This window comes from Maniola jurtina, chromosome 1 (genome assembly GCF_905333055.1).
Source record: "Maniola jurtina chromosome 1, ilManJurt1.1, whole genome shotgun sequence".
Taxonomy (NCBI): Eukaryota; Metazoa; Arthropoda; class Insecta; order Lepidoptera; family Nymphalidae; genus Maniola; species Maniola jurtina.
The window spans coordinates 11,944,144-11,971,086 of NC_060029.1; the positions used below are offsets into that span (position 1 = coordinate 11,944,144).

Below are 26,943 nucleotides of genomic sequence, written 5' to 3' on the forward strand. Positions count from 1 at the left end.
AACAATTCTGATACTAGCGTCTAAGCATCCTGATATTCCTGACATGACGGGAGGTGAAATCCATACGTCTGGTTACCCTACCTATGAGCGAGGCAATGATGTAAAAGTGCTAGAATCTGGATTGTGAGTCAAGATATAAGATCTACCTACCTACCTATTAGCTATTATGTAAATAGTTATGTAAACAGTAAACTTACACGATAACGCAATTTATGTTAATTATAACGGTTAATAACACTGTCGTTAGTTATTTACAACTACCTATCTGTATGAGATAGATAGGCCGTAAGTAAGGTTTACCTAATCAATTTTTCTTAACCGACTTAAAAGGTAAACAAGTACCTAGCTTCTCGCTGACAGAGGCGCCCTATGCGCGGTGTTGCCTATGCCCTATACAATAAAATCGGTTAAGTGCTAGTCGGACTCACAGATAAAGGGTTCCGTACCATCGTACAAAAAACAACATTTATTTATTTAATATTTATTATTTTCATGGCGGTCATTTAGAAATTCTTATTATTTGTTCTTAAGCAGCAACAGAAATACACATTCTGTGACAATTCCGACCCTCTAGCTATGGCGGTTCACGAGATACAGCCCGCTGGCAGACAGACGGACGGACGTACGGACGGACAGGCAGCGGAGTCTTAGCAATAAGGCCGTGTTGGCACCCTTCGGGTACGGAACCCTATACTAACATAGGACCTTGTTATCGCGAACAGATGATAAAATCATGATTAAAGGAGAGTGATACATCAGTGAAAAACCTAACTCCGAAGGTCTAAAATGCCGGGCAAATCACGTCGCTTACGTGTTTCTCCGAGAAGGTTTCTGCGATTTGTTTATCTTTTAAGTTATCTCTAAGGAAAATTATTACTACAGTAGGTAGGTACCTATAGCTGCACTGTCTTATAAACTCATAGAGAGATTCTTCATTATTATAGTAAGTATATAAAGTCGTCGATTGTACCATTATACTTATCTGAAAAATGCAAAATCATAAAAATAGGGTAAATGTTCCAAGATCCTGTTTCTTGGCAACTCTTTGGCATTTCCTACAACTTATCCTTAGGCCCTATTTTTGGCGTAAAATATCTGAATGAATGGGCCACAACAAGTAATATCCTAGACTAGAAAAAGAAATCCACTGTTTAGATTCATCATCAAAAACCAATCTGCGCCATCCCCTGCTTTATTTTTTTCAAACGTAATGACGAAGTGGAGAAATTCCTTAGATATTCGGTTCAACGGCCGCACCGTAGTTGTGATTGCGGTAGTGTGCGTGTATGTGTACAGCGACGCGTACCAACGCACACACGCAAAGACGCGCTTCTGCAAACACGACGAAACCGTTACCAACAAGGCTCCTACTACTAGATTTTCCTAACAAAATAATAATTGTTATCTATGTGCCTACATAATACCTATTAAGTATATAAAATAACAAATTGACTGACTGAATTTACCTGTCAATTAGGGTTCCGTATATATTTCAAAAGGAAAAAAGGAACCTTTACAAGATCACTTCGTGGTCAGTCTGTCAAGACCCGGCAAGGAAATTAAAAACTATAGAGTCCATTCTTGTTCATCTAGAAGCGCGCAAATTACCTAGCAGCTTAGCAGTGACTTAGATAGCACAAGTACCTACTTAAAGGGGAAAATTTGTTTTAATATAACTACCTCTATGGGAAAATCCAAAAACCGTGAATTTTAAGAAACATCACAAAAAAAAGTGTTATTTCGTGTACAATGATATCCCTTCGTTTGCGAGTACGACTCGCACTTTTATCAATAGCAAGAGCAAGACAAACAGTAGCGACAAGCGTTACTACATTAGATACCTAGCTAGTAGCTATCTACCTATTTATTATCTCGAGGCGGTGAGAGGAGACCGCGGAATGCATTTATTTCATCAGAAAACATAAATGAGAATATCTCCATTCAGCAGATGAATCACCTCAGAAAGATGTACACATTAGCGAAATTAATTTACAAATTATTACATAGGTAGACGTAGGTACTTTACTGGAAAGTTGAGAAAATAAAAAAATGATAAGCTGTAGGCATTACTTGTAATAGATACCTACCTACTTATTTACAACTACTATTAGGGCAGATATTGAAGATCTGCCATCTATACTTACTAATAAATAAAATTGGAGTGTCTGTCTGTAATTTCGAAATAACTACCACATATTAAGGTCATATGGTTATTTGAACGATACTATAACTGAATCACACGTTTTTAAAATTTTTGTCTGTCTGTCTGTCTGTCTGTCTGTTTGAAAAGGCTAATCTTGGGAACGGCTGAACCGATTTTGACGGGATTTTCACAGACAAGTAGAGAATTGACCAGGGAGTAACATAGGCTACTTTTTTAACCGACTTTCAAAAAGGGAGTTGTGTTTTTCTACCTATGTACACCGAAATCTCCGAGATTTCTGAACCGATTTGCGTCATTTCTTTTTTAATCGATAGAAGAACTTTGCGACATTGTTTCATAAAAAAATTGGAGTCCAACTCCTCAATCCTGATGCTGCAGGGGATCTGACCAATTCACGCGGGCGAAGCTGCGGGCATCAGCTAGTTTAAAATAAAACTCACCCAATTTGCGAACAAGAAAACTATCGAATCGTGTATTAGGTAGGTACGAGTATAATGTCAAGGTAAAGCTCCTTACAAAGGTTTGCCAGTCTGCAATCTGCATGGTCGTATTTCCTCATTTGATTAGAAGAACAAAGACAATTAATAAATATATATTTATATTATATTGTGGTAGCTAGATATTGAGGGGACTGGGGACTCTCCGTCACTTACATTTTCAAAGCAAAGTTGACAAACCTAGTAAAAGAAGTGAACTTTTTTAGGTAGTATCTGATAGGTACAGTAAGAAGCTAGCATGCCATGATAGCAGTAAATAAAATGGGAAGTATCAGTAACAAACAACAGAACATACTACATAGTACCAAGAATTAACAAAATAACTCATTTAAGCTATCTGAAGCGGGATTAAAGGTCAGCGATTGTGTGAATTTGACCCGACACCCGGACTTTATGCGATAAATATTTAAGTAAGTATCTACACAAGGAGATACAAAACAGAAGCTTCGTTAGGTATTGTTTTCGCGTTCTCCTCGTATTGAGGTCTGGGCAGAAACAACGCATGTCCACTGTCTAACGCAGCTCCTAAAAAATATTATAATAGCAATTAAATGACACTAGATATTATGAGGCATTCTGCTCATCGGGAAGATATGGAAGGTGCCCAAAAATTATTGAATTCTCATGACTCTGTGGGAATTCAGGCATTTTTTTACATAACAGCAACAAATACCACAATTAAATTATTTACCTATTCCTGTTTATAGCAATGTTAAGACTTCAAAGCACAAGTGAAGTCGTCTTTCCTTTGAACTCGAAACCTTATTAGATCAAATACCGAATTTGATATAACATCACTAAGCTCTTCTAGGAGAGGATAACATTACAGATAGCTACATCTATACATATAATAAAATTGTAGAAAAGTGGTGTCTGTACAATGGAAATATATAAAAAAAAAAGTAGCAGGGGTTGTTATTATATCGATGCCGAACCCTAAATTGTAATTAATTTTTTTTTTGTCTGTTTGTCTGTTTGTCTGTGTGTTTGTGCACGCTAATCTCAGAAACGGCTTATTCGATTTAGATACGGTTTTCACTAATATATTGTAGTAAGCTTCACTTAGGATTTAGTGTTTATTTCATGTCAATCGGTTCATAAATAAAAAAGTTATGTCAATTTAAAGAATCACGGCGCCTCGCGCCTGAGCGTCCGTGGCTATATAAAGCGCGAAAAGTCACTATTCCACGCGAACGAAGTCGCGGGCACAGCTAGTAATGAATATAATTCTGGATAGGTATTTTAAGATACACAACGTGAACGCAACGCCCACACAAGGACGTCAAAGTTATCACCAAGGAAAGGCGCGGGTTGAAGAGAATAAAATGTAATTAGACTGGCTTTTATATTAGACATAAAGGGAGAAATTTTTTGTGTGGGACGAACAACGAAGATCTGCAAAAACAACCGTCTATCACTGGATAAAAGCAGCCAAGGATTGGATAAAATGGTGCACATTATGACGCATCTATTAATAACGCCACACGTTATAAGGGAAGGAAAAACGGTCTACGATGACAGCTGTAGGTGATTTTTCGACATAAAAGTACGGACTTTTACGGAGACGGTTCCGAGATGCACCAAATGCTATAACAAGTAGGTAATGTATAAGTATAATACATATGTATAACTTACATACCTATAATGCATAAATCTATGCTGAAGGGCCCAGATATTTTACACTACCTAACAACAGTATAAAGATCTGTAAACTAACCCAAATTCGCAATAAAGATATGGGATTGAATAGTTAGAATATGGGAAAGTAAGATGTATAAGTTACTTATACACTTTCCTATTGCTTAGGACTTGGTGTAACAACGTGCAAAGGTTCTTAAACTTACAGAAATTCAAATTGCCTTTATACAATAAAAAACTTTTTATAGTTTTTCTTTAGAAAGATATTAGGTACCTACATATCATAAGGTAGGTAGGTAATAGGACTAGTAGGTACCTTGATAAAATTGGCTGAATGGAAAAATACCTACCTACGCTCTGGTATTTTTCGTAGGTAAGTAATAGTAGGGCACAGGGCGGAAGAAGTGAGGGACAAGTGTCGAAATATGGCACGCACTATCTAACACGCATACTCTCGCGCTTTGTTACGAGATCTAAGGGCCGCCACACACGCCATATTTACGTTTAGCATCGATCGGCGACTTTATCGCTTTTCGGTAGCTCGAAGCTGGAACTGTATTCTTAAGACTTGCTTGTATAATTTGTGTAATATACAACGGACTGTATGAAACGTATGTCACACTGCAGAGCGTGACGGCAGCAGCGCGATTCCTACGCACGCTTCGCAGTGAAAAACGCCTACAAACATTTCTAGTAGCAACGTTGGACTTAACACATTACCGTTATTCGTTATGCACGTAGTACGTACCCAGTTTCTCTCCGCACACATTTTTAACCCCAGTCGATTTAGTAAGGCTCCTTACATTTTGATAGGTAGGGGCAGGTACCGACCTCGTTCAAACGCAACAAGTCGCCAAAGCGCTATGCAGCGTACTATAGCAATCTGCCCTCAAATTAGTATACGGGGGTGACATACCTACCTACCTACTCACCTTTGACTAAACCTTTTACATTAAGAAACGACGAATTGAGAGCCTCCTCCTTTTTTGAAGTCGGTTAAAAAAGGAGCTGCGCCAGATAAAGCTGTTTGATACGTCTTGATAGGTAAATATTATTATGATGTGATTTAGGTAGATAGGTAGATTAGATACTAGGTAGTAGTTATCTAGATATACAGAAGATTGTGATAACATCAGCACTGCGCTACAGAATCTAATAAAGAAAATCTACAGAAATAGCAAAAGTTTCATCAAATTGTGGTCAGCTGTTTTTTCATCGCTATTTAGATAGTTTAGGAACCTAGGTGGGCCAGATAGATACTAACGCAGGGAAGTCCATAAAGAGCGGACACCTTCTTCGTGGTTAACTTTAAGTACTTAGGTAGGCTCGTATCTACTATCAGTCCAATTGGTGATAGCTAGTTAAAATTTAAGCGTAGGCACACACGAGACCTGCACCGTCATGTCACCACCTACAACAAACATTTAGCAACAGATAACTACAATAATATACCTACGGAAAACCGACATTGTTGCAAATGTGCAATGATCGGTAGGTACAAGAGGCGGGAGTAGCTAAGAGCCACACTGACATTGCATACAGTCCGGCATCCCATATGGAATGCGGTCGCTTGACCAGCCGCGCACCTCCCCGCGCCGACGCCCGCTCTCGCCCGTGTCTCCATTCGTTTCCGTCCACCATATGGAATAGTGGGATAGGGCATTCTAACAAGAATCTAAATAGCAGTTGTTCCGGTAAAACTACTCGCATACCTATCTTTCGCTTTCCAAGAATCACGTCCTGTTAGTGCATGACGTCATAGCGCTTAATAAACGTAATTTAGAACAACGCCACGCAACAATACAAGGATCTAATCAAAGGATATTCGATTCGATACAGTGGCAAGAGAGAGGCGTTCGAGCATCGGGCCTCCGTGTTCTCGACGTTCCAGAGCGCCACGTCGCGACGACTCCACGTCCCGTCCCGTGCACGCACGGTCACATTCGCCAAATCGAGAAATTCACTCACCTTCGAGGAAAAGCCGTCGATCGGTAAAAATATCCACTAACTCGGGCGCACAGATAATCCGGTTATCGTCCGTACGGCACAAATATTCACCACACCAAAACGACAACATAAATAAACGCGGGAGGAGTCACCGATCGGTCACCGCCGACGCACTCTTCGCACCGATCGAAATGCAACTCGGAAAAATGCACGGGGCGGGGTTGTCGAATGTCATAAACGGTCGGGTTCCAGAGGTCGGTCACTGGCGGCGGCAGAGCGAGAGGCGGCGACTCACCGGCACCGCACAGAGAGTACTGAGTGGCGAGCGGCGGCTCTCCCTCGTCCCTCCGCCGCGGGGCCTCTCCGCGACGTGGCGGCCTCCGCGCCGCCGCCGCCGCGCCGCTCGGCCGCCGCCCGCTGCCGACCCGCGCCGCTTAGCAACGCGACGACGCCGCCGACGTCGTCGCCATGGACAACATTCGCACCATGAGACTCCGAGATGAATTGATGACGCGACTCATCTGTGTACCTTTCTACTCTAGCTACTTCCGATTCCTCGCATTGTTATGCCGACATAGCTATGAAACGCATACGGTATAGCATGCAAGTAGGAGCACTAAATACAAGGACCCTACAAAGGACCACAGTTACTCGAGCAACCCTAGAGAGCGTGTTTGCTTGGAGATTCTAAACTACTCAAAACAAAATAGGGCCCACCACGAGTTAATCTCGAATTTTGTTTATAAATATGCGGTATGTCAATCATAAGCAAAGTTATGCATTCTAACATCAAGTAGGCTTGTTTATGAATCCTTAACGATATTTTAAGCAATAACTTACACGTTATCGTTAAGTGGACAGCCAAAAAAATGCAAGTGCTTGAAATTTACCCCTATATGCATAGATTCAGTCGCTCGTGTTCCTAGTGTCATTTACAAAGTTTGCTGTTGAATATCACTGTGTTTATTTGATTTGTTACTAGTCCCGATTACAATGCCTGGTTCTCGTCGTCATAAGGATATGGAAACTGCAACCAGAGCGGTAGTTTTGCTTCAGGAGGGAATGTCTCAGAGGTCTGTAGCAATACGACTCGGTGTGTCACGACGCGCTATCAGAAATGTATGGGAACGTTTTCAAGAGACAGGCAGTGTATCAAGAAGACGTGGATCAGGAAGAGTTCGAGCCACAACTGCCCAGGAAGACCGTTATATCCATCTAACTGCACGTCGGGATCGCACGGTAACTGCCCGGACGTTACAAAATCGGTTACTGACGTCAACTGGAACCCGAATTAGTGACCAAACTATCCGGAATCGACTCCACGAAGACGGACAATTTTCCCGAATGCGTTTGGTCCGCCTTAAACTAACAAGGGCTCATCGTGCAGCACGGTTAAGATTTGCTCGTGAGTATGCGGCCTGGACCATGATTAATTGGAGGTCTGTACTCTTTACTGACGAGAGTAAAGTTAAATTTCACAGTGATGATAGACGTATACGCGTGTAGAGAAGAGAAGGCGAACGATTTTCCGATCCTTGCATCCACGCAACAGATCGTTGGGGGGGTCCAAGTGTGATGGTATGGGGCGGAATATGCTTGACTGGCAAAACAGAGCTGGTAATTCTGAATGAGGGTACAGTAACCGCTGCCAGTTATGTCGAACGTGTGATCCGACCCCATGTCGTCCCCTTTTCACAAAGAGTGGGTGAAAGTTTTGTTTTAATGCAAGACAACGCACGCGCACATACGGCTCGTATCACACAAAGAGCACTCTCGGACGCCAATATAACGGTTTTGCCCTGGCCTGCGATGAGTCCCGACCTCAATCCAATTGAACATTTATGGGATCAATCGAAGAGAAGCCTCAAAGAGAGATTTAGTGACATCAACAGTCAAGAAGAGCTCATAAGAGCTTTAAAAGTCTGTTGGGAGCAGATACCCCAGAAAAATGTGGTTCACTTGATTGAAAGTGTGCCAAACAGGCTCCAAGAGTGTATACGGAGTAGAGGAGGCCCTACTCGCTATTAAACTTACAGCAGTTTTAGCAGTTAGTGGAAAACGTGACAAAAACCAGAACTAAGTTAAACTTTTACATTTCTTGTTTATGTGTTATTTTTGTTTGTGTGTTATTTAAGTAAACAAAATAAACTGATTTGCAATTAATTATGTTTACACAATTTAAGAATCTCTACGTCAACATACCTTATTAAAAAAAAGATCATAATTTTATGCATTTACAAGTTACAGTCAAAAAATGTGGTGGGCCCTATTTTGTTTTGAGTAGTTTATAATCGGTCATTGCTCCGAATCTCACAGTTTGTAAATAAATTATGTAAATGTAGGCATATCTATCTATAACGACCTTTCCTGCGACAGCGCGGTGCGAATGGCCTCTTCGCAAGTAAGAGGTCACGAGTTCGAACTTCGTAAGATAGGTACATACCAGCTTACTAGGTACTATGTACTTAGGTACTTCTAAGAACGGAGATAGCCTCCGATGACCGTGGTCGATGAAAGAGTTAACTTTTTGATCAAGGCTAAAAAAGGGCTGCAGCCGGTAGCGTCAAAGTATAGAAATTAGCATGATTTAGCAAAACAATTTTACTATTTTATACTTTTCTCGTTTCCGTTCTAGCAAAGTAATAAGACGTGACTGTTAAATTACTAGGTATAATGCGTACAAAGCAATTATCCCAATCTAAACGTATGACTGCATCATCATCATCATTATCAACTGATAGAAGTCCATTGCACATAATCAAATGTTAGCCGGGATTGTGTAATCCACTCCGCGATTACTGTACAATTTTATGACAGTAGTCGCGCGTAGTTTACCTACCTGTGTAAAAGTTGTCTATCAAAAGTGCAGCAATAAACGGTCCTCGACGTAATTCAAAATGGCCAAATCGAGTGAAGGGACCCGTAACTCCGTAAGCAAACCGCATAACAAACTCAGACCAAATAATACACTAGCAGTTCCTGCTTATCCTACAATTACTGCACTTTCTTTCCCATTGTTAGCGTGATGAAATCAGTTTTACTATCTAGCGATGGAGCGAGATTGGCGAGCTCAGACTCGTTAACCGCACTTGATGCAGCTCCGGTACTTTCACTCTACCTGTCACATGCAACCAGTTATTTATGTACTTACCTACCAGCGAGGCATCAAAACACAACTAATAAATCTCCTTCGCGGCTCTTTATATTGATAATTTACCTACTCTACAAAAAACCCGGTCAAGTGTGAGTTGGACTCGCACATAGAATAGAATAGAATAGAATAGAATAGATTTTTATTCAAATAAACTTTTACAAGTGCTTTTGAATCGTCAAATAATTTACCACTGGTTCGGAATGCCGTTCCTACCGAGAAGAACCAGCAAGAAACTCGGCGGTTGCTCTTTTCAATTGCACACGAAGGATTCCGTACAAGATATACTCGTACCTACGGTCTAACACTTTTATTTAAAGCACTGCAAGTTGATGACGGACTACAACCATATTTGCGATTTAGTCAATTATTTTTTACTTTTTTTTTTTAATGATGTAACCACAAATTCAGTTTTCTGAGTTTCTCCTTATAATACCTACATAACTGCCAAATTTCATGATTCTAGGTTAACGGAAAGTACCTTATAGGTTTTATTGATAGACACGACAGACGGACAGACAGACAGACAGACAGCAAAGTGATCCTATATGGGTTCATTTTTTCTCTTGAGGTATCGAATCCTAAAAGATAAACACAAGAAAGAAGTAAAGTAAGTAGAAAGACAATAATAAACCTTACTTTCTAGACCCAGTCGATGAAGGATGCTTCTTGGTCAGTGACACCAGACTAGCAGAAAATCGCTCGCGAAACTCAAAGAGCGGAAGAAATATTCTTTCGGCAGTTGCTGCAGAGTGCAGCGGACTCCTGTAAGTGGTATTCGGTCTAAATTTGTCTCTGGCCCACAAACTAGGATTTTAATAGACCTGTTGATTGCGTTATTTATTGTATTGCGACTGTTAAAAGTTTCTATGGCATGGCATCCACGTAGGGAAAGATTTTTGAGCAATGGCTATTATGAATGGTTGCAAAAGTTATAAGGTCTGTTATTGTAGCTGATTCTGAAGTAGACCATGTTTATACTAATTTGACCATGTTTAAACTCAGTCGACGAATCTGTAATTTTGTCACCGTGTATGTGCACGAAATTGCGGCGACTGCGGGCGTATACATACGGTGACTTCCATATAAATTAGATTCTAAGAGTCGCAGTCGATCGAATTGCCGGGCGACTAGTCGACCGTGCGTAATGGCACTAAAATGTATCCCTTTCAGAGTAGCTCCCTACGGAAAAGAATAGCCTAAACACTAGAACTTTCAATTTAGTTTTTACAACAGATACCAGATGCGGCTGATTCTGTTGCACACTATCTAAAATAATAATAATAATAATAATAGTTTATTTTCAGGCAATTTTTTTTTTTTACACCCATTTCTTAAATATAAAATAAAATAAAATAGAATAGAATACAAGAGTAAAATAAAAATTATTTACGGTTGTTGCCACGATGCACGGCAAGCCAGTACTTCGGTATGCGATTTTCAGGACACTCAGAGCATACCCTGAGGATCTCGTTCTGAGAATTGCGGATGCGGAACCAGAAAGCCGCAACCCGAGATCTAATAATCGCGAAATAATCGGGCACTTTGGCGTCAGCAAACATGCCCGACGCGCTGCAGTATTTAGGCAGTTTCATCAGAATACGGTATGCGTTATTATACTGCACTCTGATGCTGCTACGTGCACTTGCGGTGCAGTTGACCCAAAGCTGACACGTGTAAAAGCATTGACAATATGCTCTAAACAGTGTCAGCTTCGCCTCAGTACTACACCGCGCAAATCTGCGTGCGAGCATGTTGCACCGAACAGACAAAGCCCTTCTTTCTCGTTCCATGTCTTGGTTATCACGTAGATCCTCAGTTAAAATATGCCCCAGATACCTGAATTGCGCCACCCTTTCTACAGGAACTCCATCTAAGAAAACCGACGGGATCCTCTCCGGGCCCTTGCCTGCACGGAAAACCATCATCTGCGTCTTTTTAACATTATATTTAAGGCCGTGATCTCTAGCATATTGTTCACAGATGTTGAGTAGTCGTCTAAGACCCCTGATTGAGGGACTTAGAAGTACCATATCGTCAGCATAGCTGATATTGTTAATGCACGTTGTACCTATGTGGCAACCTACTCTAGTATTTCTAAGTCCCTCAATCAGATCATTAACATAAATGCTGAAGAGGTCCGGAGAGGTCAATCCTCCTTGACGCACGCCGCATTCTAATCTATAATCATTAGAGCCGGCGTCGCCCCATTTCACAAAATTAGTTTGGTTCTCGTACCAGTATCTCAACAGATCTACCGTCTTACGCGATACATTAGACTCAATAAGTTTTTGCCATAGTAACTGATAGTTTACCAGGTCAAAAGCTCTACTGAGATCCAGAAAGCATGCGTATACGGATGTGTTTCTATTCGTATAATAGTTAACTATCGATTTGAGACTAAAGATAGCCGAATCTGTTGAGAGCCCAGGACGAAAACCAAACTGCGCGTCATCAATCCTAATGTTCTGATTTACATCAGAATAAATTATTCTTTCCAGTATTTTGCCTATAATGGTACCTAAAGAAATCGGCCTGTAGTTTTTGAGGCTGGAAAGATCACCGGTCCTATTCTTTGGGACAGGAACTACCACAGTTCTCATAAGGTTTTTAGGCAAATAACCTGAGTTTATACATAAGGTAAACAGTTCCGCCAATAAGCAAAAAATTTTTTCGCCTGCATACAAAATGTGCTCCAGGCTCAGTCCGTCATATCCTGGGGCCTTACCTCTTTTCATTGTCAATACTACTTTAGCCACATCGTCAGGTGAGTAACGATGCGATTGTCCATCGTTTAAAATCATTTTTCCACTGGGCATAGATGCACATTTTGTCAAATGTCAGCAAAATGTTGCAAAATGTCAGGTATTACTAAAATATTGCTATCGCTTTCATAATTCTCGCTGTGGAAAAAGATAGCATTAGATTTTAGTCTTCAATTAGTAATGAGATTGTTTGTTTACATTAAGAATTGGGCACAATTTATTAATGAATTATATAACTGAATAATTTATTAATTAAATCTTTCCATAAAAACGGCATTCAATTGCCTATAACAGCCTTATTATTGTGACAATAATACTTGTTTAGTATTTATTATATTACTATAAAATAGTTACTCCTAACATTAAGGAGAAAAGTAGTTTTAAAACATTTTTAATGAATCAAAAGATTGGTTTAGTTAGTGAAAAAAAAAAACAAAGTGAATGCGAATTTAAAACTTTATTGACAAAAAATCATATTACCTATATTACAATTTATTTCAAGAGTGAGGATAATACATTTATGTAACAAGTAATTTTCAAGCAACAATTCTTATACAGTTTTAAAAATAAATAGCAATGATTTCCAATCCAAGCCACAATCCATACTCCAGTATGGATTGTGGCTATTTAGTTGTAGACAATTTCTAAAGTAACATGACAATGTCTAAATGTATTTCTAATACTTTCATAATGCTCCCCGTAGAAAAGTATAACACTAGAGACCTTCAATTTACTTAAGAGATTGTGTACAACAGCATCAGCCAAAACACATTTTCGCGAAGATAAATCACGAATCTTGCAAGGAACGGTTGACAGATCGTGCTTTTCATACTCAGGTATCGGAGAGGTTCTAAGCTTTTATAGCTGCTCTCGGCAATCTTGACGGTCGCCCTGAACATAGACGCGTTTCGATGCGCGGAACGCAAATTTCAGATGAACAAGCTGGAGTTCGTTTATTGGTCGCTAACTTGCTGCGTGGTCCAAAGCGGTCATAAAGATTGCCAAGGACTACCTAACTTGATAATGCTCCCGGGCTAGTACGAATTTATGCATACAGAGTTTCATGTGCATCAATAAAATAACGATTTTTGTCAAAATTACAAATTGATTTTACGCATTTTCCTTTTATGATTTAATAATTTCCATATTTAATTTAACAATAAGGCTTTTGTATGAACTTTTACTCCGTAAGCCGAGTTAAAAATAAATTTAATTTTTAGCCACTTTCCTCATATTCATATCCAGACAAAAAATAAATTGGCGAGTATGTACCTAATTAATTATAATAATATAAAAATTTAAAACAACATTTTATTATCTTACAGTAATTATATTATATATTATTTACAATATTTAGCGGCTACGATTTTTTAACACTAATTCTACTAATTATCCTTAGCTGCAGAAAAAAATCCCCTACAGATACGAAATGCGCGTTTGACTGAAGTGTGCGAAGCACTCGGTTAATTTTCGCCTACTATCGTTCTCGCGTTCGCCAACTTGACGGCCGATAGCACTTAGCTATTAAGTCTCACAAATCCGTAGGAAGGAAGGTTGCCATCACGGTATTATAACTTCAAACGGCATCTTAGTATCTTGTTTGGGATTTTTAGCATTAACTTAATAAGTCGTTGCTGGCATTTTATACTTTGGCCAAGGATGCCAAGCCGGTTTTATACGGCATATATTTTATAGTCTCACATTTGTGTCTTAGTATCTAGTAATCAGTCTAGCGTTGATGTCGAACGGTGCGTTAATATATTTTTTATTTTGTGACCCTAGCTTGAATCCAATTACCTAAAGCCAATGTAGCCAATGGTGCGTAGTCCATCAACAAAGAATGACTTTGCTGTTGACAAACATCACCAGTTCATAGTTGGAGATCGGTTCTTTGTAGTTTAGGGATCGCAATACTTTTTTTCTGGACGACGTTTCAATTTATGGACCGTAGCGTTTATTCAGTTATAAATAGTCAAGGATGCCATAAGCGATCCATATGGCAAAGATTATCGTGGCTGTTGGCTGCGGAAGACCCCAGCTTGCCACTTCACATTACTCACCATGTGACGTTAGTGGATGTAAAGTCCATCTAATAGCATTTATTTTGAGTATGAACATCTTTTTTGGAATAAATACCTTAGAATTTTTACAGCCATTACATCCAGGGATTCCAAGTGGGATACAAACGACAAAGCTCATCGTGGCTGTTGGCCGCAGTGACCAGGGTTGCCACTTTGCTATCGGGGCCGTCGAACACCACGAGAGTCTGTTACTCTGTTCATGATCACGACTTTGGTCACCATGTTTATGATGGTTTGGTTGTTCATTACTTACAGCTGATTCATTTGTGTGGTCAAGATGTGTCAAGGTCATCTTAATAGCATTATTGGAGTTTGAACTGAGTAATAACATCTTGTTTGCGCCGACAGTTTATTTTAGGACCTTGACGGCCAATGATGCCATGCGGGTGGGGTCCATACGGCAGATATTGTTATGGCTCTCGGTGACCTGGGTTGTCAACTTGCTGTTGGGGCCGCCGAATGGTGCAAGGGAATTGAGACTATTCATGATCACGGTCACGGCTTTGGTCATGTCGATGATGAAATTAGTCACCATATGAATTTAGTAGGAGATCTCAAGATCATCCTAATAGTACTGGCCTGTTGGCAGGTGACTGGATTATCACCTCACAGTTGGGGATTCACTTCCTAAATGGGGTGAACCTTTGCATTTCATAAGTGCTATTCCACAGGTAGACAGGTAGGCAGATTTTCACTCCTGTTAATATTTGGACTTAAGCGTCCTTACAGCCAAGGATGCCATGCGGGGTCCATACGGCAAAGGTTGTCGTGACTGTTGGCCGCGGTGACCAGGGTTGCCACTTTGCTGTCGGGGCCATCGAACAGCGCGAGAGAGTTCAGCCTGTTCATGATGACTGTCACGGCTTTGGTGACCATGTTGATAATGGTTTCATTATCCATCTCCATCGGTTTGTTATCAGTCGACGTTCCCGCGGTAGGGATGCCAGATTTGTCCTCGAGCCGCTTGCGGTAGCCGGTTATCATTTCATCCCGCAAGATAGTCCTTAAGATGGACTGTATCTGTAAACAAATCATGCGATTAATTATAACAACTCGTTAATTCGTTTACAGATCATTCATTCTCTTAGAAATCATTTTCATCAACTCATCGCAGACTCACTACTGAACATGGGGTCTTCTCTCAGAATGAGATAGATGGGTTTGGTCATAGTCCACCACGCTGGCCAAATGCGGATCGGAAGACTTAATACACCTTTGAGAATATTAGGGAGAACTCTCAGACATACCGGTTACCTCACAATGTTTTTTTTCATAGTTAAAGCAAGTGATATATTTTAATAACTCCGAAAAGTTAAGGGTGAACCCTGGAACCCAAATAGCAGGCCCACATCTTAACCACTAGGCTATCATAGCTCAGAAATATCCCAATTCAATAAAAAAAAATTGAATCCTGGTTATTTGCATTAGCAAATTAAAAAATATTGAAAATTATCATAATTAATTCAAGATAATAAAAATATTTAATTTATCATTTCTGTTTGCCATCTCTTAAGATTTTATTATATTAATATTGATTAAGAGTTGCGCATTTATTACCTATAACTGGCTTAAGCGATGAATCATTAAACTTATACATACATATTATACAAAAAGCATATAAGTACTCAAAAACTCAAAACATTGTTGAATTGCATATCAATTTTCATGTTAGAACATCAAACTCTTTTCCAGCAAGCCAGCTGCCAACAGCAAGCTAAACCTGTTAAATATATGCATAGACGGGATATATGATATCATACTTGGCACCTGGTTGTGTACTCGTAAACGAGAATATGCAATAAAATTATACAAACCGCAGCCCCAGCTTATTAGCACGGCCATTAGTACGGCCGGTACATGAGTAGAACTCAATACGTACAGTGAAGAACAACCTAGTTAAAAGCCAGAGAATTCAACCTGCGCATTGTATAAAAGTCACTTTATAGGGTTCCGTACTTGAAGGGTGCCAACGGGACCCTAATACTAAATATTTCCGACAAATAATAAATATTTTAAAATGGCCCTCATGAAAGTTAAAAAAAAATTAAAGTGTTATTTCCTGTACGATGGTACAGAACCCATTTTAAATATTTCTTTTTTTTTCAATCTTTTTGATGAGTTTGTTGGTCGCTTATGCGACTACGTCGTTTTATGATGTACCTTTTTGATTTCGTGTTAGAAAACCTAACACATACGTACCTACTGAATCCATACCAGAATTTAAGGCTATTTAGATTTATTCAACAAATTGCTACGCATTTCCGCTAAATTCTTCCTATTTATTAGATATTTATTTCACTTGCTTTAACTGTGAAGGTAAACATCGTGAGGAAACCTGCATGCCTGAGAGTTCTCCTTAATGCTCTTAAAAGTGTGTAAAGCGGACTATGGCCTAACTTTTCTTATTCGGAGAGGAGATCTGTGATGATTATTAATTTAATTAATAGAGACAAATAACAAAATATAGTAATAGAAAAGTTAGAAAGTGATATTATCAGTCATCATGATGATGAATATTAATTAATTTAGTGAAAAAGATAAATAACAAATAGTAACAGAAAAAGTTACAATGTAATATTATTCACTTTTTTTAAAACACTTGAAAAAAAACTTTGAGACTAGAAAGAAACTTTGGACAAGAAAGAAAATGCAAATGAGAATTGCGCAGTACGCTCTATCAAAATAGCTGGATTCTTCGAAATAAAGGTAAGTAATAACAAGACTGGTTTTACCTTGAAGTTAGGTGTGACGAGACAGCGGGCCACAGCGATGGCCGACGCGGTCAGGGGCCCGGTCGTTCCGATGGTAGTGATGAGCTCCGAAATATTCGGCGTCAAACGGAACGGCACAGGCCGGTTGCCGTCCAGTTCCCCTGCAACAAAACGATGTTTATAATCTTTGTAATAATCCTTAGGCCTCATTTACACGAGAACTTTTTAACGTCCGTTAAAAAAGCGTCCAACGTTTACGGTAGACTACACAAGTGATAAGCGTGTTAATTTTTCACGATAGTTACTTAGGTATATTTGATGTCGATATATGCTAATTGAAACGGGCTTAAGCAATGATAATATTGTACAATTATGTAAAAAAGTAGATACGTAACAAAATTAAAGAAACTCGGCCCATATTTCTAGAGCGCTATCTCTTCTAATCTCATGCGTTTAGTATCTTCTGTTTTGAACCGGGCATCAATTTTTTACGATATCTAATATAAATGCAATAACATGTTTATAGTCAGTTTATAGTTGTCATTCGACTGAAGCTTTAAAAATATATCTTGAGATACAAATTCCGGATTAGCGAGTTTCCATCAAAGATTGCATTCCATATTTAATGCTCACTCAGACTTCTTTTAGCAGTGTTCGAAATGGCACGGGCCGGTTTTCGCCCAGTTCGACCGCAACAAAAAAACGATTAATACGGTCTTTTAACCTTTGAATTAATCTTTTATAATGTTTATTTTCGCCTAGGTACTCAGGCTAGTACCGAGCACCTCCTACCTAGTACTCAAGGATAAAATACAACTCTTGAGTTTGAATCGTAAGTCGCTAATCCTAGTTATATTATAATCACAAAAGTTTGTATGTATGAATGGATGTATGGATTTTTGTTACTCTTTCACGCAAAAACTACTGGCGGATTTTTCTGATATAATGTAGATAGATACCCTGGATTAACACATAGGCTACTTTTATCCCCGAAAATCAATGAGTTCCCAAGGGGTTTTAAAAACCTTTATCCACGGAAACGAAGCCACGGGCACCAGCTAGTATATAATAAAAATCCTGATTGATATTCTATAAGCTGGATTGGTGCACCTATTCAACGTAATTTGTACTCATCATCATCGTTACCAACCAACAGATGTCCACAGCTATATAGACATAGATCTCTTGTATAGGACTTCACAAGCCAGGGTCTTGTGCCGCTTTAATTCAGCGGCTCCCTGCGACTCGTTTGGTCTTTTCTGCCCACCTAGTAGTTGTCAACGCTACACTTTCCGGCGCGAGGTCATTCCTTGGGACCCTAACGACCATCAGTTGTGCCCTGCTCATTTTCACTTGAGCTTTGTAACCTGTTGAGCTATGTCGGTTACTTTGGTTCTTCTCTACGGATCCTCCTCATTTTTGATTTGATCACGTAGAGAAATTCCGAGCATAACTCTCTATTGCCCGCTGAGTGACTCCGAGCTTTCTTATGACGCCCATATTTCGGATTCATATTATGTCATTTTTGTGGCAACATGCCCTCGAAGACCTTAATATCGAATGTTCACTTAATTATGGCTTTACCACAATCGAGTTTTTTCAAAAGTCAATCACATTATTATACAAGTGTAAATTGAAAATTTATAACACCCCCGACAAGTGAAGGTTACAGTAACTAGAAAAGAGCTGATAACTTTCAAACGGCTGAACCGATTTTCTTGGATTATAGCTAAGAACACTCTCGATCAAGCCACCTTTCAAACAAAAAAAACTAAATTAAAATCGGTTCATTAGTTTAGGCGCTACGGTGCCACAGACAGATACACAGATACACAGATACACAGATACACAGATACACAGATACACACGTTAAACTTATAACACCCCTCTTTTTGGGTCGGGGGTTAAAAAATTAATCTATTGAGCGTAGTCGACATATAAAAATATTATTGAATTTCGAATGCGAATCCTGAATCATATCCGTTTGTAGCAGATTGGCATTTATATTGCACTTAATTGTATAGCTATGCTTTTATAGTCTCGATTTCATTAAAAAATACTGGTCGGCGTGCATAAAATGAAGAACTCAAAACTTGTTAATTTTTAACGAAGCAAAATGCAGTGTGGTAAAGAATAAATAAACTAAAAAACCTGTTCAATGTTACCAAGGTACCACAGAGGCTATTAAAGCTTTAAAGAGCTTTACTATCATAAAACATTTAATGGCTAAATCTTTATCCTGTTTGACTTGGAGGGTAAACTGCTATTATTATCAGTTTATAATTCAAATGATGACATATAATAATCATATTCTTTATCATAGACGAAACACGTATATTTGGTGTTTGAAAATTGATGATTGTCAGTCTGTTTTTAGGGTTCCGTAGCTCGACAAAGGAAAAACAAAAAGGGTACTACCGTTGACCTAGAATAATGAAATTTGGCAGGTAGGTCTTATAGCACAAGTAAAGGGAAAAATCCGAAAACCGTGAATTTACCAACTTGATAAAAAATTCCGGCAAGGCATTTTTAAGAGAAAGGAAAGGAAAGGAAAGGAAGGAATTTATAAAATAAAAAATAAAACAACTTGTCAGTACAATATATCCAGATTAAGTCGCAATGGAGCTCGTATTGGGTCCTAGCAGGTTAATTTTGGTCTATATTCTTAGAGTAGAAGCCCGAAATAGTTACTATACTAGTAGCAATATCTCGCTGCACGCCGGGCAATAAAACCGTGTTTTGCGTAGTGTTGTGCTTAGGACCTGTGGTATCGTGGAAGAGCAAATCCAGGTTGAGGCAAGTCGGTGCGGCACGTATTCGACAAAGCTAAGGCAGCGAGTGACTAAAATTATTGCCAATCGTAGCTGCAACGCTAGCATCTTGCGAAACCTTATTAATCCATAGATATGGCAATAAATGAATAAAGCGACGATCCCCTGGAGCTACCTACTAACCTGTGGTATCATCGACGTCGAACTTGAAGTAGGCGACGTTGAGAAGTCCCGAGTCGTGGTGCACGTAGAGCATGTCCGGGTTGAGGCGCGTGAGGTGCAGCACGTATTCGGCGAAGGCAGCGAGGGACAGTTGCAATGTCAGCATCTTGCGGAAGGTCCAATAGTCAGTTGGTGCGGCGAATGTACGCGCCGCCCATTCTCGCACTAATCCTCGTGGCACCATCGTTGCTTGCACCTGATAGAGACAGATATAAGCTACTTTCTATCCCGGAATTTTCTACGGGAGTTTTAAAATATCGATACTTACGCGAATGAAGTCGCGGGCATCATCTAATCAATTAATAAATAAAGAATCATGAAATCTACTTGAAGGTTAAAATCTGGTAAATGATCTGGAATAGTCTAAATCTTTTACTTTTAATTTTTTTTACTACCAATCTTTTAAAAAATAATACAAGTGATTGCTTGAATTATCTTGCTGGCTAAAATGCTGGAGTTCTAAAAGGGCATTGAACGTAGTTGGAATAACTACAAATCCGCCATTTTGAAAAACAGCGGCCAGTGCTAAATCATATGGCAATCGATAGACTAAATAAGTGATTACAATCAAAAACGTTTCAGTGATGAAATGTAAGTGATATACTTTCTGAGATACTTGAGTTGCTTTAATTTTTACGGCCAAACTTACAGGTATGCCAGGTTCCATACTAAAATGTTCAAACCCTTTTAATTCCTCATTACACTTGCAACTAGTTTCACAACCTAAGTTTTCTCTTGTGCAAAAAGTCAAATAAAATTTACCTCTCGTAAAATGTCTCGTAAAACTTGATGAGAAGCTTGCGAGCCCCGCGCTTGCACGGCCGCGAGGCGCTCGTAATATCGCGTTATTGGTGCGTCGTACTCTACACCCCTGTACAAGACATATTTCATGAGTTTCCTGTTTGAAGTAATCCAACTATTTATAAGTTACATATTTATAAGTTACGTACCTATTCGCGCACTCAGTGCGATAGATGTCCAGTAGAGAAATGGAGCTGGGATTGTCCTCCACGAGACGCATCTGAGGCGACACCGACACGACTCGAGGCACAGTGAAGTGCAAAAACCTTCGAGAAGTTTCTTTCTGTTTGCCCAGATAGTGGTTGAGCATTCTCAGCAGTTGCAGCACCCGCTCCTCTCTCCTGGCGTCGCCGAGCCCAGAATCGTTGACCACGAGGTACGGGTATATCTTGCCGTTATGCCCCCGTATGTACAGTCTACGTGCAGACGTGTTGTGCTTCTGGACAATTTCCACGCGCGGCATGAAGCGCGCAATCCTGACGTGGTAATGTGTATGTTTCGGCAGCAAAAATTCCCCGGGCAATTCCACCTCAGCCGTCTTCAGGCTAAAGTTTGACAGGAATCTGCATTTTTCTTCAATAAGGAATGATCTGTCACAAAAAGTTAAAAACAGATTATCAGGCTGTCTAAAATGTTTTCCAAGCTGTAATGGTGTTAAGCGTTACCAGAATCGCTAAAATGATCATGTTAGTACATATTATAGTCCGCAAGCCAGTTAATCAGCTAACTAATTGCCCGCAAGCCGGTGAGGTGATTACGATCCTAGTCGGAACTACGGATGTTATGTTGTAAGCGCCACTACAGCATACGTGAAGGATGGACGGCACAATAGAAATGACTTCTGTATTTACCTCGGCCGCGAGTGCCAGTGCTGTAGGGCTACTTACTTGGGCAGAACCTTAGTTTTGGCCTCGAGTATCTTGACCCACTTCCTCAGTTTCTGTATGAGGTTCTGTAATTTCATAGCGTTGGGCTGAGTGAAGTCAAAGTCGGCCGTGAACTGGCTCTTCATCTTCTGGAACACGGGGTCCTGCACGGTGGCCTGCGCGCGCCGCGCGAGGCTCTCCGATGCAGCTGAAGAGAATGCACCACTTACAGAACTTGTAACACTTTCTGTAGACATACAAAATGGAGTACGTGTATAAACGCTCGCAAGGCCCACTCAGATCACGCGCCACAAGGCTAAACAAAACATTACCAATCTGAAACCCACAAGTAAAATCATCAATCGCATTGCAGTACCTGTTCAAATGTAACTAGTTAGTGCAACTGATATATTATTATGTACTCTAGTATGGAAAAGTTCATTAAATCATCATTAACTTTATTTTTGATATCGTTTACACTACGATAAGTATATAGATTCTTTTTAAATTCATGTATATAAATTAAAAGCAACTTGGTGTTAACAAACTTCTCCATTAATTTAGTAGTAATATTTTTACCATACCCTACCTTTTTAATTATACTAAAAACGTCTAGAATGTTTCAAAATTCTTTCTTCATTTGTTTGCCATGGTTAAAGTTGAAGGCTTGTAGATCGTTCTAGATGATTTTATTAGTTATATTAGCTGTATGTGTTAGTAAGATAGTTTTTATTTCACCGGAAAATCTTAATATAAATAAATATCAACTATTCCCATTTGACCTAATTAAAACCAATCTCACTCAATTGGATTAGGTCTAATTCTGGTCAGAATCAGAAAAAAATCCTACCCAGACAAAATTCCTTATTAAAATAATACAAGCAACCCGCCCCGGCTTCGCATGTATAATGTTCAATGTAATGTGATGGTGTAATGATCCTACCACCGCTGGATTACGCCCGTGCGAATCCGGTGTGGTGTCTAACTAATGTGGTGTCAGTGTGGAGTGATTAATAATATTTTCTCTCATTTATTTACACGTCTCGTTCTTATCATATTTAAAAAAATGTTTACAATAAAAAACAGAAACAACAAAAATAAAATAACAGAAACAACAGAAAAATACAATAACAGGAACAATAGAAAAATAAAATAACAGAAACAACAGAAAAATAGAATAAAAGGAACACCAGAAATAATATTAACTAAAAATATGATAAAATGGGTTCCACTAGCAGCAGGGTTGGACCCAAGCTGCCAGTGGTCAGGGCTCCAGAGTGAGGAACCTCCTCACAATGCGTGCCGTCTGAAGCACCAAGCACCACTGCCTTCTGACCCTTGATCCAACAGTCTTTTACTCCCGGCGGCTACTTGTACAATTCGCAGATGCAAACATTAGGTATACTCACTTATCCCGATGCCGATGCCGAAGGTGGAGACGACCTTCTTGATGAAGTTGAGCGTGTGCGGCGTGACGGTGGCCACGGCCACGGCGGCGCGGTGGTGGAACGCTACCACGTAGCACTTGGCGAGCCCGGCGCGCAGCTGCCGCAGCACCTCCTCGTACCAGTTCTCGCGGAACCACACCATCTGCACCACAGCCGCCCGTTACAAAAATAATATGCCTCTTTATAGAGATTATTCGCTTTGCTATGTAGAGAGGCATATTCTCCAAGTGAATAATCTCTAAAGAATAAAGGTAATAAAAAAACCGTCATCATCATCTGATAGACGTCCATTGCCGGACACGTCTCTTATAGGGGCTGACTCGTATGGGGACCTCTGAATCCAGCGGCATCCTTTTGGCAATGGGCACGGCAATAGTTCGATTAGGCTTGGGGTACCAAATTGCTAGATTGGCGACCACGCACCGTAAAACGCAGCGCACCCGCCATTTGGTGGACAGACATCAAACGAATCGCAAGAATAAGTAAATAAATAACCTTTTTATTACTAAATAAAACACATGAATGCAATAACGAACGAGAACGATGGTCCTACAGAAGTATAAACTATGTTAGAGATTTAATGTCATCCACAAGGTTCAGTTTAAGAAAAAATCAAGGCTCTTAACGTGGTTGTCACGTTCCCACAACCCGCATCCTACCTCACGCCTGAGTCAAACGGTACACCTATAATACAATACCTGATCGACGATGCCCTCGAGCGAGGATAGCACGGTGGGATGTATCTCTCGCTGCAGCTGCATGATCTTGGAGCAGCGCCACATGGGCAGCGTGGCCTTGATGGGCCCCGCCTCCCCGGAGCTGGTGCTCGCTCCGCCACTCGACGTGGACGCTCCATCGCTGGGCTTGGTGCCCGCCTACGATATTTAATTTAATGTTTTGAAAGTGTTAATTTTATTTTATTCAGTAAGCTTTTGACCAATCTCAGCTAGTGGTAAGTGATGATGCAGTCTAAGATGGAAGCGGGCAAACCTGGAAAAGGTATGGCAGTTTTTATTAAACCCTTTGGTTTCTACACGGCACGTACCGGAACGCTAAATCGCTTGGCGGCACGGCATTACCGGGTGGTTTAGCTTTAGCACGATTAGCTAAGCAATACGTACAGTGCTGGCGGCAGTGGTAGCGGGCTGGTGATGGCTCTCGGCGGTCTTGTGGCGCTCGCGCTGTTCGATCTTCAGCGTCAGGTACAGCGTGCGGATGGGGAAGTACACTGCTTGCGGGTATAGGCGACCCACCTGCGAAGGACACTAAATTAGAATCTAGATCTTATTGAGTGTAGGAATCTGTCATATAAATACCAGTTATAATTTACCTAAATAATTTTAACACACCCAGGGAGACGCAGGTTCGAATTCTGCCGGTTTCGCAATTTCTGATATGTACATATATAAGAATTTAGAATCTTAATGTAAAATTCATGTTCCTTCCTTTTAAGCAATATTAAAAGAAAAAGATGCCGATATTTTACAGAATCGCCGATCTCTAATTTCTTTTGTAATTAAATCTTTTTTATAATCGATTGTCTGTGGCTTAAACATTCACTCGATTTTATTTGATCAACGACCACACGTATCGATCGTCAAGTCACGTAAAGCAGCTTTACTCACGTGGCTCAAGAGGTTCAGTATAACGTTTCCGTCGTACTGCACGAGGCAGGCCAGCAGCTGCGGTATCCACGGCAGCCACTGCACGGGCGGCACGCCCACCGAGTACTTGTCTAGGGCCTCGGAGAGGCTGTTCTTCTCGTCGTCGAAACTCAGCATCCAGAGAACCTAGTTTAGGTAATTGAAGAGTTAAAATAAATATTAGCGCGTTACCTAATCACTACTACACGCGGTCGAAGGAAAATTTTTTTTTTTTAATTTCAATCTATTTCATTTCAACAAAAATGTAAGTACAATTTGATCTTTGGCGTTGTGGCAGATATCACGATAGGCTGATTTTTAATCGCCAAATACACTAAGTAATCACAGTTTGTAAAGATGAATGAAAGGTATATAGTAACAAAGACTGCTATACTTTACCTTGGCGCAATATTTCCTGGACTTCGATTCATTCTGATGTCTACAAGCGTGGAGGAAGCACGTCATAGCAGACACTCCGACTTGCGTTTGCCGCGGGTCTCTTATAAAGATTTTCTCCAAATAATCACCCCATAGCGCCCAGGCTTTGACCAAAGTATCATGTAACTGTACGGCTGCAGCGAACGCCTTATTTGCATCTTCAGATCTTCCTAATTGAGCCAAAAGCAACCCTTTGAAAGCGTAGAATTCTGCTGTCATTTCTTTCGTAAAGTACTTGAAGTTGGTCGATTCTATCATATCTAATCCTTCTTGCAATTCGTCTTTTCCCTCTGTCCACGACATCTGGATATGACATTTGACCTGTTGTCTAATCTTTTGGAAGCAGTCTACTATGGGAACGCTAGGTATTGTGTATATGCGGTGTAAAGAGTCCAAGCACACACCAGATAAGTTATGTTTCCTTGCTATCTTAGCAAAATGTATTATTGCCTGAAAATAAATGGGATTACTTTTAACGAGTTATATTTAAATATGTATTCTAAGTATGATAAAGTATGAAAGAAAGGATTGGAACATATTTGTACGTAAATACCCAATATTATTAGACGAGACCTATTCTCGATCGGAAAGTACTGCAACGTAAGAGTGCAACCTGATATAGGGAGTTTTATAAAAATGTAGGGACCACCAAATATCCCAAGGGGTCGATGTTCATCTGCTTAAGCTTGTCCGACATAACAGATAAATAGATTGTTGGTCACATCGCAGATTATTTAGTAGAGATAGGTTAAAGAATTTTTGTATTGGTTTGTTGGTTCTTATTGGTCTTTTAGCAAATCAATATTAAGCGGAACGGTGGAAAATGTTGGTGAGGCCATACCTGCGCGCTGGCATGCACGCCAAGCATACTGTGGTTGGACGCGTGGTCGGTCTGCGAATCATAGTGTGATGCGATGAACTGATAGTGATGCTGGCGCCAAGTGAAGATGGCGCCCCAGTGGGACAGAGGATCAGCCACTACGGGCAGTCGGTTGCGCCAAGTCTTCACTATGGCCTTCATGTCATGTAGCGACGTCGGTCGACTATGAAGCAGTCCCTAAAGATACAAAATAAGTTTGTTAAGAGCGAAGATTGTGTAATCATGGCCGCTTAAAATGCTGTTATAGAGTGTAAAAAAATTTTTAATAATTATTTTAATTCCTCGTTCCTCAAGATGATCAAGCCTTTTTATCCTTTACCTGTGAGACATCAATTAGAAAAATTTCAGCAACATCCACATATTTGCAACACGAGCCACGCCACTCGGCACTGGTACTGCCTTTTCAACCTAAGCTATGTCAAAAAATTCCTTAGCGACGATAGTTGAATGTACATACAGTATGTATCTGCGCGGCCTCGCTGAGCTCCATGAGTTGCTGCGCGGCGCGCAGCAGCGGCAGGTGCGCGTGCGACACGAGGCGCGGCAGGCGGCGCCACTCGCGCAGGCACTGCGCCGCCGCGGCCTCCGCGTGCCGCTCCACGCCGCTCAGCTGCTGCTCGCCGCCCGCGCAGATGCACAGGTACCCGCGGTAAAGGTTCACGAGCCACGCTGTCAACATGCCACACGCGTTACCTGCAGTGTCTCATACCATCACACTATCACACTAATATATAAAGTCGAAAGTTTGTGTGTGTATGTATGTATGTATGTGTGTATATTTGGCATTCTTTCACGCAAAAACTACTGAACGAGTTTGGCTGAAATTCGGAATGGACATAGATTATACCCTGGATTCCTCAATCCTTTTTTCTTCAACATTTATTCAAGAGCACATTAATATGACCAACAAAGAAAAAATA

General features: G+C 40.3%; 3 protein-coding genes across 4 annotated transcripts in view; all 3 read right to left on the minus strand.

Moving 5' to 3' along the window:
* LOC123868497 (fibronectin type-III domain-containing protein 3a) overlaps positions 1-6,588 on the minus strand; it is an 81,039-nt gene extending 74,451 nt beyond the window's left edge. The window contains exon 1 of the mRNA XM_045911073.1: positions 6,268-6,588. The gene's annotated coding sequence lies outside the window, so the exon portion shown is untranslated. The remainder of the gene's footprint in view (positions 1-6,267) is intronic.
* A 4,194-nt stretch (positions 6,589-10,782) lies between these two features.
* Positions 10,783-11,430, minus strand: LOC123867322. The gene has a single exon (XM_045909312.1). It carries the CDS (start codon positions 11,428-11,430, stop codon positions 10,783-10,785), a length of 648 nt encoding a protein of 215 aa, XP_045765268.1.
* Positions 11,431-12,600: 1,170 nt separating this feature from the next.
* Positions 12,601-26,943, minus strand: part of LOC123868109 (transcription-associated protein 1) — a 36,231-nt gene continuing 21,888 nt past the window's right edge. Inside the window, exons 35-47 of one of the 2 annotated variants that reach the window (XM_045910588.1) lie at positions 26,481-26,692; positions 25,985-26,200; positions 25,105-25,593; positions 24,688-24,852; positions 24,184-24,315; positions 23,761-23,937; positions 23,024-23,204; positions 21,636-21,822; positions 20,898-21,338; positions 20,710-20,818; positions 19,909-20,143; positions 16,976-17,115; positions 12,601-15,263 (exon numbers count right to left, since the gene is read on the minus strand). In XM_045910588.1, the coding sequence (XP_045766544.1) occupies positions 14,967-15,263; positions 16,976-17,115; positions 19,909-20,143; positions 20,710-20,818; positions 20,898-21,338; positions 21,636-21,822; positions 23,024-23,204; positions 23,761-23,937; positions 24,184-24,315; positions 24,688-24,852; positions 25,105-25,593; positions 25,985-26,200; positions 26,481-26,692 (2,981 nt within the window). In that variant the 3' untranslated portion in view covers positions 12,601-14,966. Of the gene's footprint in view, positions 15,264-16,975; positions 17,116-19,908; positions 20,144-20,709; positions 20,819-20,897; positions 21,339-21,635; positions 21,862-23,023; positions 23,205-23,760; positions 23,938-24,183; positions 24,316-24,687; positions 24,853-25,104; positions 25,594-25,984; positions 26,201-26,480; positions 26,693-26,943 lie in introns of both variants that reach the window. The other variant, XM_045910512.1, reaches the window with a different exon arrangement.

Bases quoted from the DNA above. Each gene is read 5' to 3' on its own strand.
- LOC123867322 (XM_045909312.1), bottom strand. From the start codon at position 11,430: ATGGTACTTCTAAGTCCCTCAATCAGGGGTCTTAGACGACTACTCAAC.